General features: G+C 42.2%; 1 protein-coding gene and 1 non-coding gene across 2 annotated transcripts in view; both read left to right on the forward strand.

The window, feature by feature from the left end:
• LOC126186041 (heat shock protein 70 B2-like) overlaps positions 1–23,599 on the forward strand; it is a 146,630-nt gene that overhangs the window by 120,605 nt on the left and 2,426 nt on the right. The window contains exons 6-7 of the mRNA XM_049928178.1: positions 2,005–2,274; positions 7,513–7,851. Coding sequence (XP_049784135.1) covers positions 2,005–2,274; positions 7,513–7,851 — 609 coding nt within the window. The remainder of the gene's footprint in view (positions 1–2,004; positions 2,275–7,512; positions 7,852–23,599) is intronic.
• Trnal-caa (transfer RNA leucine (anticodon CAA)) lies at positions 14,689–14,763 on the forward strand. The gene has a single exon. It is a non-coding gene; the product is annotated as a tRNA-Leu (tRNA).

Here is a 23,599-nt window from a genome sequence, read left to right on the forward strand (position 1 = left end):
ACTTCGACTGAAATGGCGCGAGTGGCACTTGTCAGCAAAAACCGCTCCAACATCGAGACACTAATGTACATATTTTACTTTATTTTTTAATTTAGTTTTCATGCAGAGTACTAGTTTTTAAATAGAAATTCTTTCATGGAATAGGAGTTGTCCAGAATAAATGATCTTAGGTTAGATTTAAAACTTGCTCTGCTACCTGTCAGAGGCAAATGACCAAAAATTTTAGTTTTTGCATACTGATCTCCTTTACGTGCCACTGACAGCTTTAAACTGGGTAATAAAGGTCGTCTTTTCCTCTAGTGTTGTGGGTGTGGACATCATTAACTTATCGAATTGTGATGGATTATTTATGACTAATGTCATTAACGAATGTATGTACGACGATAACCCTAATGGATCTGAGATAAATATGAAGGTATCACAATGAAACTTGTCTAACTCCTTGAAGGCGAACCTACAGGGTGACCGCGGGTACCACCACGTATTATTCATACTGCTCGCTTATGTGCAATCATAATTGATGAGTTACCCCAGACAATTATACTATAAGACATGTATCCCATAAGACGTGTATGTCAGGAGATTGATTCGATTGTTTCCAAGATTAGAGCACAAGTACCTTAAACGTAATGGTTTGAGAAGCTTCTTCATGTCCAGGGTTTCATCAGTACGTACACCCAAGAATTTGGAACATTGATTGGCGACTCCATGTCGCGACTCCATTTGGAACATTCTTCCCTATTCACCGGCTCCTGTCCATGTGCTACATCAGTTGTTGGTTTGATTATATTGTTTGTACAGAAATGAACACATTGCATTTTCTCAAAATTTGGGGAGATTCTATTTCAAACAACTACTCAATAATTCATTGGAAAACATAATTAACTATCTCTTATGTTGCTTTCTCTCTAACGCGATTTATTATAAAACTAGTGTCGTGTGAAAAAGTATAAATGCAGCTTGTTGAATGTTAAGTGGAACGTCATTCACGTATGTTAGGAATAGCAGTGCACCCAACATTGAACCCTGTGGGACTCCCTTAGTGATTGCTCCCCACTCAGTAAAATTTTCTATCTCTGCAACACTGTTTGAATTATTCAGTACTTTTTTCATTCTGTTTGTTACGCATGATTCAAACGAGTTGTGTGAAAAGCCGTCAATACCATAAAACTTGAGTTTTTCTAAGAGTGTAACATTTTTTACACAATCAAAAGCCTTGGAAAGATCACAAAAAATCCCGACTTGTGATATTTTATTATTTAAGCCTTGTAATATTAGGTCTTAGTCTAGCAATCCTTCTGTAACCAAACCGTGGTACGCTAAGTGCATGTTTCTACTTAAATGTGAGATGCCCTCACTTACACTAATTTTTCGAATATTTTGGAAAAAGATATCTGTAAGGACAATAGTTTGGACAAGAAGAGAATAGAAGCTTTCGAAATGTGGTGCTACAGAAGAATGTTGAAGTTTAGGTGGGTAGATCACGTAACTAATGAGGAGGTATTGAATAGGATTGGGGAGAAGAGAAGTTTGTGGCACAACTTGACTAGAAGAAGGTATCGGTTGGTAGGACATGTCCTGAGGCATCAAGGGATCACAAATTTAGCATTGGAGGGCAGCGTGGAGGGTAAAAATCGTAGAGGGAGACCAAGAGAAGAATACACTAAGCAGATTCAGAAGGATGTAGGTTGCAGTAGGTACTGGGAGATGAAGGAGCTTGCACAGGATAGATTAGCATGGAGAGCTGCATCAAACCAGTCTCAGGACTGAAGACCACAACAACAACAACATCTGTAAGGAAATTGGACGGTAATTAATTAAGCCTTTCTAGTCACCTTTCTTATATTCTAATCTGAAAGGAGGTAAGAAGTCTGTTTAAATCCTACATAATTTTTTTCGCGCTTCTCTTAAACCGCTTCAGAGGGAGACCGGTTTTGTATTCCCGCACCCCTTAACCTAACGGCTAGTGCTGTGCCCGTAGTAACGCAGGCTGTGCTGTGGCAGGACTTCTTCTGCGGCAAGACGCTGAACCTGTCCATCAACCCGGACGAGGCGGTGGCGTACGGCGCGGCGGTGCAGGCGGCCATTCTGAGCGGCGACACCAGCTCGCAGATCCAGGACGTGCTGCTGGTCGACGTGGCGCCGCTCTCGCTCGGCATCGAGACCGCGGGCGGCGTCATGACCAAGATCGTCGAGCGCAACGCGCGCATCCCCTGCAAGCAGAAGCAGACCTTCACCACCTACTCCGACAACCAGCCCGCCGTTACCATTCAGGTGCGTGCCCTTCCCTCTACGCTGCTACTGAGGCACGGAATTGGATGTTGCGTGTCGAAGCGTGGAATAATGAAGGCCAGAAGTCGAACCGCGCTGGTGTTTCGTCAAAGGTGCCCGAACAGACTCAGCTCCTCCATTTGGAGAACTGCTAACGTAAACCTACCGGGACTGTCATAGGAGGAGCATCGTTTCAAATCCTGTTACGTGCACAGATGATAATTCTACAGGAAGCGAAAAAAAGTTTCGCTTCCTATCCAAATGAAATATTTCAAACTTCTCGACGGCACAATCTAGGTATTTAGATTGTGTTCTAGAATTAATCATGATTTAAGTCACTTCCCAACGCATGAAGGCACCATTTTAATTTTTTAATTGCGCTTAATACGTTTTGAACCAGTTCACTGAACAAAGCACGTTTTGATCCAATCATGTTTTCGCATAATGTGGTTGGAAACGCCCCCACGAACCACGCACCTTGCCATCGGTGAGGTGGCTCGCGTGCCTCAGCAGTACAGATAGCCGTACTATACGTTCAACCACAACGGAAGGGTATCTGTTGAGAGGCCAGACCAACGTTTGGTTCCTGAAGAGGGGCAGCAGCCTTTTCAGTAGTTGCAACGGCAACAGTCAGTATGATTGACTGATCTGGCCTTGTAACATCAACCGAAACGGCCTTGCTGTGGTGGTATAGTGAAACGTTGAAGCACAGGGAAACTATAGCCATTTTTTTTGCCGAGGATATGCAGATCTGATGGCTTCCTGTTGAGTAAAATATTCCGGAGGTAAAATAGCCGCCCATTCGGATGTCCAAGCAGAGACTACTCAGGATCGGACTGTGGAGTGTTAGATCACTTAATCGCAGTGGTAAGTTTAAAAATTTAAACAAGGCAGATGGATAGGTTGAAGTTAGATATAGTGGGAATTAGTGAAGTTCGGTGACAGGAGAAACAGGACTTCTGGTCAAGCGAATACAGAGTTATAAATATAAAATCAAATACGGGTAAGGCATGAGTAGATTTAATAATGAATAAGAAAACAGGAATGCGGGTAAGCTACTATGAACAGGACAGTGAACGGATTGTTGCAGCCAAGATAGAAACAGAGCCAACATCCACGACAGCAGTACAAGATTATATGCCAACAAGCTCATGAGATAATGGAGAGATTGAAGAAATGTATGCGCAGATAAAAGAAATTATTCAGATTGTTAAGGGAGAAGAAAATTTAATAGTGCTGGGGGACTGGAATTCGATAGTAGGAAAAGGTAGAGAAGCAAAAAATAGTAGTTGACGATGGACAGGGGGAAAGGAACGAAAGAGGAAGCCGCCTGGCAGGCTTGCACAGGATAGAGTAGCATGGGGACCTGCATCAAATCGGTCTTGGGACTGAAGACCACAACAAGAACAACAACAACAATAACATGTTTGAAACGTTCATTTCAATTTTTTAGTGATTTTATTGTTGGACACAGCCCATTACGTAAGAAAATAAAGTTATTAACATGTTTTTGACGGTAGAGCGACGTTTTACAGTCTTGCAATTAGTCCATCTTCCTCGTGCAAGAGAAGGATCAAGTGCCAGTCTCTTATTGTTATACATTAATGAGTTCAACTATTTACTGCAGAATGATAGTGATGACTCAAAAACAGCATAATAATTTAACGCTTTAGAAGTAATATTATAAATATCACTGTCATCTACCTTGTACGACACAACAATGGAATTTCGACTGCTTTCTCCTGCATAATGATTTCCAGTTCTTTATGGTTTTGCAGGTGTAGGGGTTTTCATGATATAACTGAGTGGCGATCTTGTTATATTTTGTTCGGTACGCTGTAAACTATATGTTTTGCTTTCACTAGGTAAAATACTGGGATGCTTCCACACTTAAGTCTGCCTTCTTTGTGGTTACAAGGCGGCTCAAAATTACTTAAATGCGGATCTCGCTTGAAGTACCTAAATCTAAGTAGACCTCCTTACGTCATAATTACAAATACTAAAACTGAAACAAAACATAAAAACATGCATTTATGCAATCTTTCCGCACGAATAACACATCAATGCACCGTGTAAGTGACTTTCAAAAATCCCTACAAAAAAATGGCCCTGACTAACATTAACCTATACGTTTCACAAATCACTTACCTTACCAAAAATCTCCGTTACTCGAACTACTGCAATACAGCGAGCGCCACTACTGCCAGCTAAATAACAGATTCAAACTACGGAAGGCACTAACTACTAGTAGGCATAGTTAGCAAATGAAAGATTTTAACAGAGAACAAACAATGTATTTACCTTAATAGTGTTGAAAAACCATAATATACATAGCAGTTCATAATATCCAGTATTAGAAATTCCAAGACTCCGCCATCTCTCTCCCCACATCCACCACTGCTGGCGTCTTTGTGAAAGGTATAGGTTAATGTTAGTCAGGGCCATTGTTTTGTAGGGATTATTGAAAGTCAGATTGCGTTGCGCTAAAAATATTGTGTTAAAATCTTTCATTTGCTAACTATTCCTATCAGTAGTTAGTGACTTCCGTAGTTTGAATCTTTTATTTAGCTGGCAGTAGTGGCGCTCGCCGTATTGCAGTAGTTCGAGTAACGGAGATTTTTGTGAGGTAAGTGATTTGTGAAAGGTATAGTTTAATGTTTGTCTGGGCCATTCCTTTGTAGGGATTTCTGAAAGTCAGACTGCGTTGCGATAAAAATATTGTGTGCCAGTTTAAGCACAGTCGTGTACAATTTTTCTAAGGGGATGTTTCAACCGAAACTACAAATTTTACTGAAAATGATCATTCGTGAAGTACGTCGGGTTTCCTTTTCACGCTGTCAGTTTTCACAGCTCTAGTTCTCATTCCACTTCCTTTAGAACGCTCTCCCACAGTTAAATAGCCTCCATGGTGATCGAAGATGCACAGTAATGCAATCAAAATCACACAGTGAAGCGCCATATCGAAATACTGGGAAGAGACAACAAAAGAGCTGGCTAATAACTCAAGCTGAGAAATATGACTTGAAGGTAATACCTTTCGAACCGTCGGCTCCACTGTGCGTAATACGATTTTGTCCGATTCATGTTTTTCAGCAATATATTAGTAGGGGAAAGAATACGAAATGACCCGATCTGACTCAAAGGCGTTAAAGAGCATACCACAACTGCGGTGAAAACGTAGCAGAATGTATTTTGACATCGGCTGCATTTAATACGTTTTGAAACGATGTTCCTCGTACACGCTGCTCCCTATTAAACCTGCAACACAGTGATGACAACATGCAAGATCATCAACTTGCCGCGCTGTCTCAGGCGCCTTGTCACGGTCCGTGCGGCTCCCCCCGTCGGAGGTTCGAGTCCTCCCTCAGGCATGGGTGTGTGTTGTCCATAGCGTAAGTTAGTTTAAGTAAGATTAAGTAGTGTGTAGGCTTAGGGACCGATGACTTCTGCAGTTTGGTCCCATAAGACGCAGTTTGGTCCCATAAGACCTTACCACAAAATTTCAACTTGTATGAGACGTATTACATGCGTGGATATGCAAATGATTAACTATTCAGTAAAACCGCACGATGTTCAATGGTGTGCAAAAATTGAGAACGAAAGTAACTTACGCATACTGTGTCGCCGCCAAGGAACATAGCTCGATGAGACTTGGACCAAACATAGAAAGAACTGCTACAGCGTAGTGCGGAAGGTAACTGAAAGGAATACGAAATGAGACGAACAGAAATGACGCTTTTATTCGAATACAATAAACAGACTGAAGTCGCCGTGAACTAAGCGAGGTGACGCAGTGGTTAGCACACTGGACTGACATTCGGGTGGACGACGGTTCAATCCCGCGTCCGGCCATAGTGATTTAGGTTTCCCGCGATTTCCTTAAATCGCTCCAGGCAAATGTCGGGATGGTTCCTTTGAAAGGGCACAGCCGACTTCTTTTCCGTTCTTCCCTAATCCGATGAGAACGATGAACTCGCAGTTTGATCTCTTCCCCCAAAACAACCCAACCCAAGTCGCCGCGGTTCATGATGGCCCGGTTGACATTACAAAGGCGGAACATGGCTCTTAACGGGGTGTGTGATCACCAAGGATGGTAATGAACGCTCCATAATGTGCTCCCGTGCTGGCCACAAAATTCCTGATGGTGGGTCGTTCCATTCTTCAACCAGTGAGGTTGACAACTGCGTGATGGTCGTTCGAGCATGTGGACGTGCTGCAGTATGTCTCCCCAACGTATCCCACAAGAGCTCAATGGGTTTTAAGTCGGGGAAACGGGCAGGTCAGTCCATTCGCCGAAAGGAACGAAGAGCAAATAGCTCCTCGATCTACGCTGTTACATGCGGTCGCGCGTTGTCCATAAAAATGAAGTCAGGATCGAATTCAGCCGTGAAAAGATATACATGGAGAAGAAATGCAATATCACTATAAAGTGACCAGTGAACGTACCGTTTTTATAGATATGGAGGACAGTATGTCCAATACTACCCCTCTCCACTAGATAATAGCCGAACCACTGGAACTATCATGCTCGACAATGTTCTTAGTTGCATTAAGTGTTCCAACTCTCCATACGAGGGTACTTTCAGTGTTGTCGAACATGATCGTTTTGGTGGCGCAGGTGCTATGTTGTCGGCAGGTATAATGTTCATGGCCCTACTGTCTTGAAAATCGTTGAATACGGTACACGAAACGGTCAACGTTACTGTCTACTCCTTCTTCATGTGCGTCTTTTCAGTGGTGTGTTCGGTCCTGACTTTATTTTTGTGAATGACAATGCGCGACCGCATCGAACAGCGGATCTGGAGGAGCTGTTGGAAAGAAAGCACTGCGGCGTCGACAGACCTTATGAAATACATTAAATGTACTCGCAATTGCGAATAAGGACAACCATCGGCTATAAAATGTCCCGGTCCGGCAAAAATTTTCACTGTCGTCATTCCATTCTAAAGCTGATGGTTTTCCTTATTCCCTATTGCGAATACATTTAATGTATTTCATATCGGCTGTCGACGCCGCAGTGCCTGTTCCTTTGGACATGCATGCATATCATAACGAACTCTGCATTGCAATCAGAATAACACAGGTACACCATTATCGACTTCATCTGCGTCTGCAAGTGCTAAGAAGATATCCTTATTCTTGTCACTGTGTCTCTCATTACTGAGTAGAATGCAACTTAGTTTTCATTTTCAGTTTTATTCATGTTTTGGTAGCCTTTGTGAATATAGGTCGCTTTTGCAGGTGTTCGAGGGCGAGCGCGCCATGACCAAGGACAACAACCTGCTGGGCACGTTCAACCTGACGGGCATCCCTCCGGCGCCGCGGGGGGTGCCCAAGATCGAGGTGACGTTCGACCTGGACGCGAACGGCATCCTCAACGTGTCGGCGACGGAGAGCGGCTCGGGTCGCAGCGAGCGCATCACCATCCAGAACGACAAGGGCCGCCTGTCCAAGGCCGAGATCGAGCGCATGCTGGCCGACGCAGAGCGCTTCCGCGCCGAGGACGAGCGGCAGCGCGCGCGGGTCGAGGCCCGCAACCGCCTGGAGGCGTACGCGCTCTCGCTCAAGCAGGCCGCCGAGGTGAGCCGACACTCACTGCACGGCGCGGCACTGGGCTTGGCAAATGGCGGGCCACCAGCTGAGGCCACTCACTGGTCCCCCTGCTACTTGCTGTTATGAGGGTTGTCTACACAGCGTGCCAGTATTGCGAAAGTACACACTATAATATAAAGAGAGGACGTGTACCATGTACGGGGAAACGTGAATGTGACTAAAAATAATAGAAATGGAAATTTTTAGTAGAAAACTACAAATACTGAAACATATCTGATCAAAAGTATCCGGGTACCCCTGGCTAATGCGGAATTGGCCACTAAATGCCACGAGAGGCAGGCCTCCGAGTATAAAATGAGGTGGTGGCTACTGTGTTGGTTGTCAGAAGAGAAGCAGTAACAGTAGACTGGGTTGGTCGCGAGGTCTCAATGGCTTCTAACATGGGCTAGTCACTGGGTCACCTGAACTTAGGTCCAACACCTCTAAACCTGCCATATGCCACTGCTGGTGATGCGACTGTGAGGTAGAATCGCGAAGCAACGACCACAGCTAAACTAAGACTAGGCAAACCTCATGTAATGACGGATAGGAACTGTCGAACATTGCTGAGAGCGGTTGTATACAGTCGCGAGATATCAGCGTGAGTTCCAGAGTGTTACCGGCATTCCAACTAGCACAATGTCTGTGCGCTGGGAGTTGAAAAGAATCGCGTACGATGGTCGAGCAGCTCCTCACTAGCAACACACATTTCTGTATTCTGCGTTAAGTGACGCTTGAGGTGCTGTAAAGAGCGATGGAATTGGACAGTGGCTGACTGGAAGCGAATGATTTGGAGTGATGAATCACGCTATACCCAGTGACAGAATTTGGGTTTGGCGAATGTCTGGAGCACATTACCTGCCATCATGTGTAATGCTAACAGTGAAATACAGAGGAGCTTGGTGTTACAGTGGGTGGGGGGGTGTTTCTTGGTTTTAGTATATGGTCCCTTTATTGTGCGTAAGAAAACGCTAAATGCATAAAGATATAAACTCATTTTACTACATTGCTTACTGATTACTGGAGGAACAATTTGGAGACGATTATTGCATCAGCATGACGATGCACTCTGTCACTCTGTCACAACGCATCATCTGGAGACAATCATTGTGCACAACGTTTATGAAATGGACTGGACTGCGCAATATACCGACTGAACCCACTGGAACGCCTTTGGGGTGAGTTAGGGCGTCTGTTTCGCTCCAGACCCAGTGTCCAACATGATTAGCCTCTCTGCTTGCGGCACTTGAGGACGAATGGGTTGCCATTGCTCCGCAGACATTCAGGCACTCCTTGAAACCGTTCACAGCATATTTCAAGCCGACATAAAGGCAAATGGTGGACACAACCTTTACTAATGTCCACTAATACCTCTCTGGGCACTTTTGATCAGATAGAGTACAGTCTAATTCGATTCACGAGGTAACCATTAGTCAATAGTGTACTAACTGCTCCCAGTGTACTTGTCATGTCAATTCTCTCTGAAAATTTGAGTTTTCGAGATTAATCAACGTTGTCTTCATCAGGAAATCAGCATTCTGTCGAAGGAGTCACACTGTCACCATAGATTAACTGGCGCTAACGATGAAATGTCATGGACTCCAATGTAATGTAATCTCTGGTCGAAACGGGCGCTACTCATCACTTACATATTCTCATGGTAGGGGTTGACTGTCATGAAGAATTTTTTAGAGGGCATCATATTCGCCGTTGACTGTACAAATTATTTATTTCACAATTTTCAGGTGGTGCTAGAAAAACTAAAACAACACAAAAATCATGCACGGAGTCTGTATACAGAACCGTATAAACATGTCTTGTAGAAAGGAGTACATTACAGAATTAGCGAAAATAATACATCACTTCCCTTTTGCTTCAGTACATGTCCGAGTTTAAAACCCTTTCGCTAAAAATAAGCCATTTCACTGTAGAAATACAGTACCATAAAACCAGTACATTTGTTCATCGCGAGATAATGTAAATTACGTGAAATAAATAGCCACAAATCAATAGTCTAAACACAGTTTTTATATGTAAACTACGGCCGTCGGCGTGAAATAACATTCACAAGACACTCTGCCTGTGCACTACTCAGACACAGTACGCTACAGTAATGACAGTTTTAAGCTTCATATCATAACATCTTTTTACATCTGTTAACAACATACAGATTTCTGGGTAACAGTATAGTCGTAAGGTGCAAGGGGACAGGATAAAAATATTTATAACGGAGTAACGTAAAAACATGGTCTCACAGTCACTTGGGTAGTCATACAGAACGTGGAAAGAGAAACTTGACGTATTACTTTGTTTGAATACGCATTGCAACTGATGAAAAATGCAGAAAGACCAAAACGCTCGCCAGTGATACAGCCAATAGTGCAGCACAACAAATTTGGACAATAGATCACACGACGTTCCCTCTTAAATACAGGATATGTCTTTTTACCAAGCACTACTATGGGGAATGTAGGTATCTAAAAACATAAGCACAAAAATTATCTGGAGAAAATGATTACAAAATCCATCTGGAAAAATTAATACCTAAATGTTGTGAAAAACTTCAAAAAGACTTTATTGGGAGTGCAGAAGAAACTATTCCTCTTAAAAAGAAATGGAAACATGCTTGGTGGAATGATGACTGTGATGAGTTAATTACAAAGAGACAACGTGCTTGGAGTATCTAGAATGCAAACAAAAATGGTAAGAACGGGACAAATTTTGTAGAAGCAACGAAACATGCATCAAAAGATCTCAAAAAGATCGCAGCGCAACATATAAAAGTTCAACTAACTTCAGTTATTTCACGTTTTAAGCAGAATAACAGAAGGAACTTTTATAAACCATTCAAAAATACTTTAAAGAAGTACAAACCACTAAGTTTATAGATCCAAAAACACAACAGAATGCTTATAATAACATGGAAAATTGCAGAATATTTGTGAACTGCTTCAAAGCACTACACAACTGCGATCCACCAAAATAAGAGTTTTATTTCGATAATACAATCCAAATACAACCAGACTCAAAGCCACCAACAATACAGAAATTAAGTGAAATCACAAAAAACTAAAAAATAACAAAGCATCAGGAGAAGATACTATAATTGCTGAATTGTGGAAACACTCTGGTGACAACATTATTCTATGTCCTACAAAAGTCGTTAATGAAATCTGGACAACAAACAGCTTACCATCAGAGTAGACGTCGGTATTAATACATCCACCAGATAAACAAGCAAAGAAAACTGATCCTACATGAATAGAGGGATCTTCCTCTTGCCTGTGATACATGAGATCTTCTCCATGGCACTTTTGAAGATAGATGAAGGAATGATTGACCACAACTACGAGGGTACCAATCAGGATTTAGGAAGAGAAGCTCTTGTGCGGAGCAAATACTAAATATAAAGAACATTAGAGAAATAAGGAAAAACATAAACCTAAAATATGTGATAACTTTTGCAGATTTTAAAAAGGCATGTATAACTTTGGCAGATTTTAAAAAGGCATGTCACTCAGTTGATAGAAATGCATTAATTAACATTTTAAAGGAATTCGGACTTGACAATAAAATAACAGAAATAATTAAAGTAACCTGAACAAACACAACATCAAAAGTAAAATTTATGGGGTAACTGTCGAAACCGTTCGAAATAAAATCGGGAGTAAGGCGGGGAGATGGTTTATCAGTCCTATTTTCCAACTGCGCATTAGAGAAGATAGTCAGAGAATGGAGAAAATACATCAACGCTAAAGGTATTCAACTACGAAGAAACCCAAATAAAATCACTATAAATTGTTTAGCTTTAGAAGATATGTCACTAATTACTGACTCATTGGATAGCGTCAAATAACAAATCACAGAACTACAGAAAAAACATGCGAAATATGACTAAAAGTATTATTTGAAAAAACATATTTCACGACAAATTTCAATGGTGCACTCCAAATCTTAAAATTCATTATAACACAATATCTAAAACAAACTGTTTTAAATACCTAGGAGAATGGATAACAAGCGACACAAAAGAAAAAATAGCCAGGGAAAGTAGAGTACGAAAAATGGAAAGGGTATTCCAATTGGCAAAAAACATATATAACCAAAAAGCTTTCTTCTGGAACAGAAAACTAAAACACCATCAAACAGTGGTAAGGACTGAATCACTGTATGAAGCGCAAGCACTTACACCATTAAGATTTGTGGATCTTGAAAAATTGGAAAAAGATGAAAATAGAATTCTAACGATAATACTGGTACTTAAAATTAATAGCGGTGTTGAATCCAAATTAAGATCAAACCAAGAGTTCTATTTGAAAATAGAATAGCTAATTGATATAATGAGGAAAAGAAGAATTCAATTTTATGGCCAAATATATCGAATGGATAGCAACAGACTAACCAAGCAGATCTAAATAGCTACAAACCCAAAAGCACGCGGTTCAGTGAAATTGACAAAGACATTAAAAGCGCAGGAATTAGAGCGAATATAATAGATAACATAATACTTTTTAGAGAAGCAACGCAGAAGACTTCGTGGCAGTACTTATAAATATTTATTATCAAGACTAAATTATTTTACTTTCTTATTTTTATGTCTTATTTGCTTGTCAGGATGTAATTGACAGAATATCTTATTACGTTTTCAACAGATGACGAGATTTCTGGCTGGTCAGATTAAAGTTATAACATTTCACAATCGTTCTTGAAGAGTTCACAATAAATTAAAAAAAACGTGTGGTCATTTGCTTGAATACGATTTTGTACTTCCAGGAGAACAACTAGAGATCCTTGTTTCAGTGCGTCTGTAAATTCCTTTATGGACAGATCAGCGTCTATGATGCAGCCTTGCATAGTTATTTTTCTTCTACACACTTTTGTATTCATCTAATCCGACAAACAAAGCCCTAACTGTTAAGTCTGGCGATATTACCAGTCGAATAACGGATCTACCGGTCCACCGACTAGGGGACGTACGTTTGTGTTGCCTCACACTTGTACTAACGTCTGAAGAGGCACCCTGGTGCCAGAAGTACATTGTACCCCGTCTTCTACTTGTAGCATTCTTGTGCTTCTTCCAAAACAACTGAGTTAAAAGACGTGATTCATCCGTTCCAGCAAAATAACAGGATCTGTGGACCTTGTTCTCAACAGATCTTTCTGTCTGTCCTGATTACAAGATTTCCTCTCCAGACATAACACTGTCCTAAGATCAGTCTCTTAGAAGTACATGGAGCTAATTTTGAGTGGAGATTTCAATATTAATTGATTCTGCAAGGAAATGAGTGATAACGGACATACTTCAGTACTACAACCTATTATATATATATATATATATATATATATATATATATATATATATATATATATATATATATATATATATATATTGCAGAGCTCGTAAATATTCAAAGAAAATCATGTTTATGAATCATCATCACTATCAACAGCTCTTGGTGGTTCATAAATATTACTTCTTTCTCATGCAGTTTAATTTACTTTCCAACCAGAGCACACGGAAACAACAGAATATTTATGTATAGTACCTTCGTATATTATGTTTCTCTAGTTGATAGACACACAGTGAGAGCACTTAGTAATGGAGTGTCAAATCGTGATTCAGAAATGTTAATACTGATAGGAATGAATGCAGAGTCACATTCGAGGATAGTAAATAAGAGATTTAGAGATGCAGGCCCACTTGCAATGCAGACATTTAAAGTCAGTCTCAGAATCTACACTTTTAAGGAGTTCACGTTACAAAGAGACCTCAATAATTTATGTCACACACTTTAACAAGCCTCCATGGCTTTCTTTGATAATTCATTGCCACCAAATAACTGCAAGTATAAAATCAGTACAAATAAGCAATTACTTTGGACTTAAGAATATCAACTAGGAGAAAACGGAAGCAGTTTCGTAATGTGGACTGTGCACAGTTACAGAAATTTCGCTACAGACAATTATGTAAAGTGCTGAAAAATTCATCACACAGGCTACATCAATACATTACACCCAGAGGATTGGTAGCTCTCCGAATTAAATTCAAAATACATGATATATTGTGAAAGCGTTAAGGCCAAAAGTGGGTGCTCAACTTATTGCGTCACTTGTATGGGAGAGAGATACTATTAGTGACACATCACGGTTGTGCAAACAATTTAATAAGTACTTCTTGTTATTTGTAGTCAAGTCGCATTGAAAGAATATCCTGGAAGATTACTGACCACCGCTGTTGGATTCTAAATTTGATTTCATTTAGAGCCACGACCAGTTTCAACTGGAAGGCTCAGGCACCAATGGGCGTACATTAACAGCGAAAATAAAAAAAATTCTTCATCTCATACAAATGAAAACTAGCGATAAACGTATTTGGGAGAAGCAGAGTTCACGTCTCGCACAGAGCATCCAGATTTGAAGTTCCATAGCCATCCTAAACCTCTCAACGCAGATTTCTGGATCTTTCCTTTGAGAAGGCAGAGGTCGGTATTTCCTTCCACATTTATTCAACCACAACTAGGGCTCTGTCTCTAAAGATGTAGTCGCTGGGGAACGTTTAACCTTAACCTTTTCTCCTCGCTTTGACCAACAAAACAGAGATAATTTTGATACGTAATAATGAAGTTTTAATTACATGTGTGATAAGCATGATCCGTGGGACAAGCACTAGCCTTCCTCATTGTACGAATAATGACGATCATATATAATATCCTTTCTTCCAGGAGTGCTAGTTCTGCAAGGTTCGCAGGAGAGCTACTGTGAAGTTTGGAAGGTAGGAGACGAGGTACTGGCGGAATTAAAGCTGCGAGGACGGGGCGTGAGTCGTGCTTGGGTAGCTCAGTTGGTAGAGCACTTGCCCGCAAAAGGCAAAGGTCCCGAGTTCGAGTCTCGGTCCGGCACACAGTTTTAATCTGCCAGGAAGTTTCATATGTAAGAAAAGATGGAAATTGCTAGGAGCGAACTCAGTGCTATGGCGTGGATGGTCAAACATTTCTCAGCAAAACGCCTGCAAAAACTACTTCTGCCTTGAGCTATATGTGGGAACGTGTCCTCGTAGATCAGCACTTTCTGCCTTGAGCCATATGTGGGAACGTGTCCTCGTAGATCAGCACAATACGAAGAGTAGTCATAAAATTAAGTTACATAGTAAGATTTTTGTTTATCTACAAGTATATCTCTGCAGTCCTGGTTGAGATTGAAATCCCCGCGCCACAGTATAGCAGCACGCTTCCAGAAGTGCCAGAAAAAAACAAAGCAGGTCGTTGATGGGATACGTCATTTTGTTGTGGCACCTCTGGAGTAGTGCCTGTACCAGGACTGCAGAGATATACCAGCATATAAACAAAAACTTGATTGCATAAAAAGTTCTCGGTTTACTTGCCGCGTCAAATTTGGATAAAATCTCAAGCTTTCGATGACTACCTCCGTCATCTTCGTCAGGGGTAAAACTGACTGTCGTGGACCGGTGAGGCTTCCGCTTTTATAAGCAGTGGACGGCTTCTCATTGGCTGGATGACGTCACGGTGAAACCGATGCGTACTGAGGTGGCGGCCTCTATATCCATAGATTTTGTTTGCGCGCTTTATCCAGCGTTGCTTGCAGCGCCATCCATCCCAACAGGCGCGGAACTGCGAGGAATGTAAGAAGTCTCCCTCTGCGCTCTTTCTATATCAATTGCGCGCTTCCATGCATTGCTGAGTGCATAACCGGAATCTCTGTTGAAATTACACTCCTGGAAATGGAAAAAAGAACACATTGACACCGGTGTGTCAGACCCACCATACTTGCTCCGGACACTGCGAGAGGGCTGTACAAGCAATGATCACACGCACGGCACAGCGGACACACCAGGAACCGCGGTGTTGGCCGTCGAATGGCGCTAGCTGCGCAGCATTTGTGCACCGCCGCCGTCAGTGTCAGCCAGTTCGCCGTGGCATACGGAGCTCCATCGCAGTCTTTAACACTGGTAGCATGCCGCGACAGCGTGGACGTGAACCGTATGTGCGGTTGACGGACTTTGAGCGAGGGCGTATAGTGCGCATGTGGGAGGCCGGGTGGACGTACCGCCGAATTGCTCAACACGTGGGGCGTGAGGTCTCCACAGTACATCGATGTTGTCGCCAGTGGTCGGCGGAAGGTGCACGTGCCCGTCGACCTGGGACCGGACCGCAGCGACGCACGGATGCACGCCAAGACCGTAGGATCCTACGCAGTGCCGTAGGGGACCGCACCGCCACTTCCCAGCAAATTAGGGACACTGTTGCTCCTGGGGTATCGGCGAGGACCATTCGCAACCGTCTCCATGAAGCTGGGCTACGGTCCCGCACACCGTTAGGCCGTCTTCCGCTCACGCCCCAATATCGTGCAGCCCGCCTCCAGTGGTGTCGCGACAGGCGTGAATGGAGGGACGAATGGAGACGTGTCGTCTTCAGCGATGGGAGTCGCTTCTGCCTTAGTGCCAATGATGGTCGTATGCGTGTTTGGCGCCGTGCAGGTGAGCGCCACAATCAGGACTGCATACGACCGAGGCACACAGGGCCAACACCCGGCATCATGGTGTGGGGAGCGATCTCCTACACTGGCCGTACACCACTGGTGATCGTCGAGGGGACACTGAATAGTGCACGGTACATCCAAACCGTCATCGAACCCATCGTTCTACCATTCCTAGACTGGCAAGGGAACTTGCTGTTCCAACAGGACAATGCACGTCCGCATGTATCCCGTGCCACCCAACGTGCTCTAGAAGGTGTAAGTCAACTACCCTGGCCAGCAAGATCTCCGGATCTGTCCCCCATTGAGCATGTTTGGGACTGGATGAAGCGTCGTCTCACGCGGTCTGCACGTCCAGCACGAACGCTGGTCCAACTGAGGCGCCAGGTGGAAATGGCATGGCAAACCGTTCCACAGGACTACATCCAGCATCTCTACGACCGTCTCCATGGGAGAATAGCAGCCTGCATTGCTGCGAAAGGTGGATATACACTGTACTAGTGCCGACATTGTGCATGCTCTGTTGCCTGTGTCTATGTGCCTGTGGTTCTGTCAGTGTGATCATGTGATGTATCTGACCCCAGGAATGTGTCAATAAAGTTTCCCCTTCCTGGGACAATGAATTCACGGTGTTCTTATTTCAATTTCCAGGAGTGTATTTTCACAGAGTCTAATTTCAACTGCTTCCCTGATGACAGAGTCCCAATAGTTTGAAGCGTGAGCAAGTAGTCTTGTTTCATCGAATAAAATCTTATATTTATTTAACAAACTGTGTTCAGCCACCGCTGATTTTTCTAGATACCTGTATTTCAGGTGACGCTGATGTTCCACACTGCGATCGGCGACAGTTCTTATAGACTGGCCCACATAACTTTTGCCACACTCGCAAGGAATGCTGTAAATTCCCGGTACTCTCAGGCCAAGATTATCTTTCACGGGTCGCAGCATTTCCTTAATCTTCCTGCGTGGCCGGAAGACTGGTCTGATTCCTTGCCGGCTTAGGACTCTGCCGATCTTGCTGGTCGTTGCACCGCAGAATGGTAGCCGCGCGATGTGTTGGTCCTCTTGATCTGTTCGAACAGCGTCCTTTCTTGGTTTCTTCGCCAGAGTAGATCTGATATCACGATCAGAATAACCATTTTTTATGAATACCGTCGTCAGATGGTTAATCTCGGAGCCGAGATGATCCTTGTCCGAAATAGTCCTTGCTCTGTGTGCCAAGGTGTTCAGCATAGCTCTCTTCTGAGATGGGTGGTGAAAACTACGCGCGTTTAGGTGGAGAAGGATGGAAAGTTACCCTTCTTAGATGTACTGGTGGAGCGAAAATCAGATGGACGTTCTGTGCACAGAAAACCGACGCATACAGATTTATATCTAAACGCGCGTAGTTTTCACCACCCAGCTCAGAAGAGAGCTATGCTGAACACCTTGGTACACAGAGCAAGGACTATTTCGGACAAGGATCATCTCGGCTCCGAGATTAACCATCTGACGACGGTATTCATAAAAAATGGTTATTCTGATCGTGATATCAGATCTACTCTGGCGAAGAAACCAAGAAAGGACGCTGTTCGAACAGATCAAGAGGACCAACACATCGCGCGGCTACCATTCTGCGGTGCAACGACCAGCAAGATCGGCAGAGTCCTAAGCCGGCAAGGAATCAGACCAGTCTTCCGGCCACCCAGGAAGATTAAGGAAATGCTGCGACCCGTGAAAGATAATCTTGGCCTGAGAGTACCGGGAATTTACAGCATTCCTTGCGAGTGTGGCAAAAGTTATGTGAGCCAGTCTATAAGAACTGTCGCCGATCGCAGTGTGGAACATCAGCGTCACCTGAAATACAGGTATCTAGAAAAATCAGCGGTGGCTGAGCACAGTTTGTTAAATAAACATAAAATTTTATTCGATGAAACAAGACTACTTGCTCACGCTTCAAACTATTGGGACTCTGTCATCAGGGAAGCAGTTGAAATTAGACTCTGTGAAAATAATTTCAACAGAGATTCCGGTTATGCACTCAGCAATGCATGGAAGCGCGCAATTGATATAGAAAGAGCGCAGAGGGAGACTTCTTACATTCCTCGCAGTTCTGCGCCTGTTGCGATGGATGGCGCTGCAAGCAACGCTGGATAAAGCGCGCAAACAAAATCTATGGATATAGAGGCCGCCACCTCAGTACGCATCGGTTTCACCGTGACGTCATCCAGCCAATGAGAAGCCGTCCACTGCTTATAAAAGCGGAAGCCTCACCGGTCCACGACAGTCAGTTTTACCTCTGACGAAGATGACGGAGGTAGTCATCGAAAGCTTGGGATTTTATCCAAATTTGACGCGGCAAATAAACCGAGAACTTTTTATGCAAGGACTCCGTCGCGAAAGACTTCGTAGTCATATTAAAAACTTGATTACTTAACTTTATTTTTTCGAAGTTACGATTAAAATTTTAAGAGTAGCCCTCGTATATAAGGTGATTCGCTGATGCTGTTACAAAGTTTCAAGGGTGATGAAGAAGGGTAAATGCGTCAATTTGAGGTAAGGGATCCTGGTCCGGAAATCGTTATGATATATCTAACAGTGGAATACATGTAACGATATGTTTTGTTGCTAAGAATGTAGGATAGTCAGCTTTCAGAGTTGGTAGTATGGAACAAAACAAGAAAGCAATATCTGGCAAACATAAGCTCTAAAATGCTTTAAGAGCTATGAGCACGTTCGATACTCTGAAACACATCTCTGCTTCTACAAGCTTTTTGGTTTCCGTATTTCTTGAGGAAGTAGCATGGGCCACAATAAGAAGGTAATGTCCAATGAATATGGGGTCTAAAATGCATACCTAAAATACTACAGGCACTTGTTCAGTAAAAGAGACATGTTCCACAATAGCGACGATGAGCAAGTGTTATAGCTCTAAAGGATACAGGGTACTTATAAATGGTGGAAAAATCGAAATTTTTTTATGGCTTTATTAAATTCTATAATATTTCCTGATTACATTGATATGTACATTATAGGGTTTCAAATGAAAAATGACATATATATACCAAATTTTAAAGTTGCGGTCGTGTATGCCGCCACACCTCCTTTCTTTCTGTTACAGAAAACAATATTATTTTGAAAAGAACTGTGAACTTTCTGTTTCCAGCGATTATACGTATGATAAATTGTATATGTTGGTGACAGTGCAGCTTTCTAGTGTCCGTAAATGATTATCTTTGCTACCATTTGCTTTTGTTTCGCTGAAGCAGTTTGTTCACGTGTTACTGAATGTTTGTTGCCCAAGTGCTACATATATTTGTGGAAGTACATATCCTCTAGTGTGCAATAAATACGAAATATGCCACGCATCAAGAAATTCAATAAAAGGAAACTCCGTGGTAACCAGTTCACAAACAAAGGAAGCCACATGGTTGAAAGTAAGCTATGTATCAGTTCTTTAGGGAAGAAACTCCCACATGGCACTTCTCCTGGTGATTCAAATTTTTGTGTTAATGTTTGCTGTTGGTAGTGGATTTGTTAATGTTGATGAGGGCATATTATCTTCTTTGAAATGTAAACAATGTGATGGTGTAGACTGCCTGGAAATAACTGAACAACAAAGTAGCAGGAAGGGTTTAGCGTCAAAATTAGTTTTTCTGTGTAGATCCTGCAATAAATCTACCTCGAAAATGACTTCGAACATTGTGCAAAATTCACATGGTGTGAATCTGAAGTTAGTGTATGCAATGCATTCAATATGAAATCGAAAACAGGCTGCTCAAACGTTTTGTGGTTTGATGGAACTTCCACCTCCTCCCTGTAGGTTCAGCAAGTACATAAAAATACTTTTAGGTGCTTGACGGTTGAGCCTCAAGCGGCTATAAAACGTGCAGTAGAAGAAACTGTAAATATTAGTGGAAACAGGGACATTGCTGTTGCACTTAATGGGACATGGCAACGTCGAGGACATCGTTCCCTGAATGATATGCTACTTCCCTGGAGAATGGAAAAGTTGTTGATGTTGAGTGCTTTTCTAAGTACTGCCACACCTGCCATGGTAACACTGAAGGACACATTGAACATCAGTGTTCTAAGATTTATGATGGTTGCAGTGGAGGTATGGAATGCGATGGAGCTCTACAAATATGTCAGAGGTCGGTGCCCCTTTTATAACGTTAGATATACGAAGTACCTAGGCGATGGGGACTCTAAAGTTTTCAATAAAATTAATGAGTTCAATATTTATGGTGATAACTTGGTAACAAAACTGGAATGTTGTGGACATCTGCAAAAGAGAAGGGTTGCTAGATTGAGGAAGCTACGAAGAGAAATGAAAGGATAATTGCTATCTGATGAAGAATCTCTGTCTGGTCGAGGCAGATTGACGGAACCTGAAACAGACCTTCAAAGTTATTATGGACTGGGTATTAGACGAACTGCATCTCTGAATGATTTTACAGCAATGAAAAAAGCTGTGTGGGCCAACTACTTTCATAAGTTGTCCACAGATAACCACATTTTTCACGGTCTTTGCCCCAAAGGAGCATATTCTTACTGTGGTTACCAAAAAGCAAAAGAAAGTGGTCAAATATACCATCATAAGCATTCTCTTCCTGAGCCTGTTATGAATGAAATAAAACCAATTTTTAGAGACCTGAGTGCCCTTGCTTTGCTTAGTAAATGTCTTCATGGTGGCACTCGGAATACAGATGAAAGTTTCAACCATTGCATATGGGAAAGATTACCCAAGAATGTTTTTGTAGGACTAAACACATCAAAAGTCGGTGTACTAGGTGCAGTGATATGTTTCAATGATGGAATGATAGGAAGGTTGGAAGTCCTAAGAAATGTAGACATAAAATGTGGCTCTAATATGGAAGATCAATTGCTTGTGTGTGACAGACAACAGGTGCATGAAGCTGAAAGATTCGCTCTTCAAGTTACCAAAGAAGCAAGAAGTGTTAAAAGGAATGCCAAGAGGAAGCCTGAATATGAAGAAATGTTGCAGGATGAAGACTATGCTTCAGGAATGTTCTCAGACAGAGTTTAATTGGACTCATATATTCATTCGCAGTTTCCAGCAAATTGTATTTTTCAGAATTTGGGTACAAATATTTCCTAAAGTTTATAAAGCACTGCTCTAATTTTTTTCTGTAACTTGCAATAGTCCATACGTATGTAGTAGATCTAAGCTTTATTGCAGAATCAACTAAATTATTGAAAAAATTAACATTTCTATTACGAAAAAAATTATAAAAATTAAAATGTAACATGTGATATTTTTTATCCTTGTAATATACATAACAGGTGGAATTAAAGAGGTCTAGTACCTCAGCCGTCATGTCATACATATCTGGTAAAAATTTGGTCTCCTTCAAATGTATAACATTTGATTAAATGGTACCTCAATTTGAGAAGGCATTTTGGAAAAAAAAATTGCAAAAATTTCTTTGTAATATTTAGTAACCCTAAGCAGGTTCAAAAATATTCAAAATACTTCTAATTTGTTTAGAAAGCGTGCTACATTGCCTGATATCAACAAAAATCTGTAAAACATATTTATTATAAACAGCGCCTGAAAGAAATAAGTGCACACACTGCCTATCTGTCAATGGACGAGCTACGTGAATGGTGTCCTGGACGTCTCATATCTCGATTTGGAGATGTGACTTGAGCGGCACGTTCTCCCAATCTGACGACACCGGATTGCTTTCTTTGGTGGTATCCTAAGTCCAGAGCGTTAGAAAACATCCCGGAAAAGCTCCAGGCGCTGGAGTCCAACATCCGTAGAGACAACGCCGGTATTCCTGTTGCTTTACTGAAGAACACTTTGCGTAGTATCTTCATAGCTCCTTACATGAATGCTTCGATAAAGGTTGTGCTCATCTGAGTGAAACTCCAAAGACTCGCTAACACGTCTGCATTTGTAGATCAAGAAGACTTGTTAATAAAGTTTTTGGAAATGGTTGAAAGGAGGCATTCTTTCTGGATCACCCCGCATTGTAGAGTCCGGAGTCCGTATTTACAGGATTTTTGTCTTGTTTTGGTCCATACTACCACTTCTGAACGTTGCCTACCCTACAGTCTTAGCAACAACAGTACCTGTAGATATATTCCACTGTCAGAGGTATCAGAGCGATTTTTGGTCATAACTTTCGACTCGGTCGTTTCCAGACCAGAGACCCTTGGCCCAGATTGATACATTTGCCATCTTTCATTCCTGAATCATCACAGAGTGACCTTGTTTATTAGGCAGTGCTTGATCTGCTTCCCAAGCGAAAAGTATTTTCTGAATAACTCTCTTACTTCGTAAAATATCGTTGCAGATTACTATATTTTGGTCATCGTAATAATAAACCTGATGTAAAAATACACTATGTATTCTTCCGTGTTTTCAGAACCTGGTTGGGTTTCATTTCACATGGAGCGGAAGCCAAACCGTCTCGAGAACAACTGTCTCAAGTAGAGTAACAGGGATTCATTTTGTGCTACGCGTTATGCGCACATCTACTGAGCGATAATACGGGACAACAGCTTTACTGGCACATTTAACTTCGACAACAGCGGCCGGTCAAGTGGTCCAACTAACCCGCAGTGATGTGAACAGTTGCAGTTAAGACGTAAAAGAAGAGACGAGCAGACAAACAATGTAGCTTCGAATGACATTTAATTTTTAAACGGAATGATTACTATTCGGCAAAATTCCAGAAATATTGCACTCTTCCTAGGGGATCAGACGGAAAGCATAACATACTCTCGTTCTTAGCTCACACAGTACTGCAATTGAAAGCATGACATAAACACAGAGTAATTTTACTGCGTGAGCTATGTGTGACTCAAGAATGTATTGCAGGGATTTATCGTATAGTTAAACATTGAAGCCACTGGCGCTACAACCTACAGTCAGTCGTCTTGTAATTATGATCTCTTTCCATAACCGAATACGGGAAATACGTTTCAGTACTGGAACGCCAGCCGGTGTGGTCGAGCGGTTCTAGGCGCTTCAGTTTGGAACCGCGCGACAGCTACGGTCGCAGGTTCGAATCCTGCCTCGGGCATGGATGTGTGTGATGTCCTTAGGTTAGTTAGGTAGTTCTAGGGGACTGATGACCTCAGATGTTAAGTCCCATAGTGCTCAGAGCCATTTGAACCATTTAGTACTGGAACTATAATCTGCCATGTTGATAATGAGTCGATCAACAGTAAAATACAGAAAGCTATCCAAGCGCAATGGTTTCTCTTCTTTTATGTCGTGCCGTTTAGC

Source organism: Schistocerca cancellata, chromosome 1 (genome assembly GCF_023864275.1).
Source record: "Schistocerca cancellata isolate TAMUIC-IGC-003103 chromosome 1, iqSchCanc2.1, whole genome shotgun sequence".
Classification (NCBI taxonomy): Eukaryota; Metazoa; Arthropoda; class Insecta; order Orthoptera; family Acrididae; genus Schistocerca; species Schistocerca cancellata.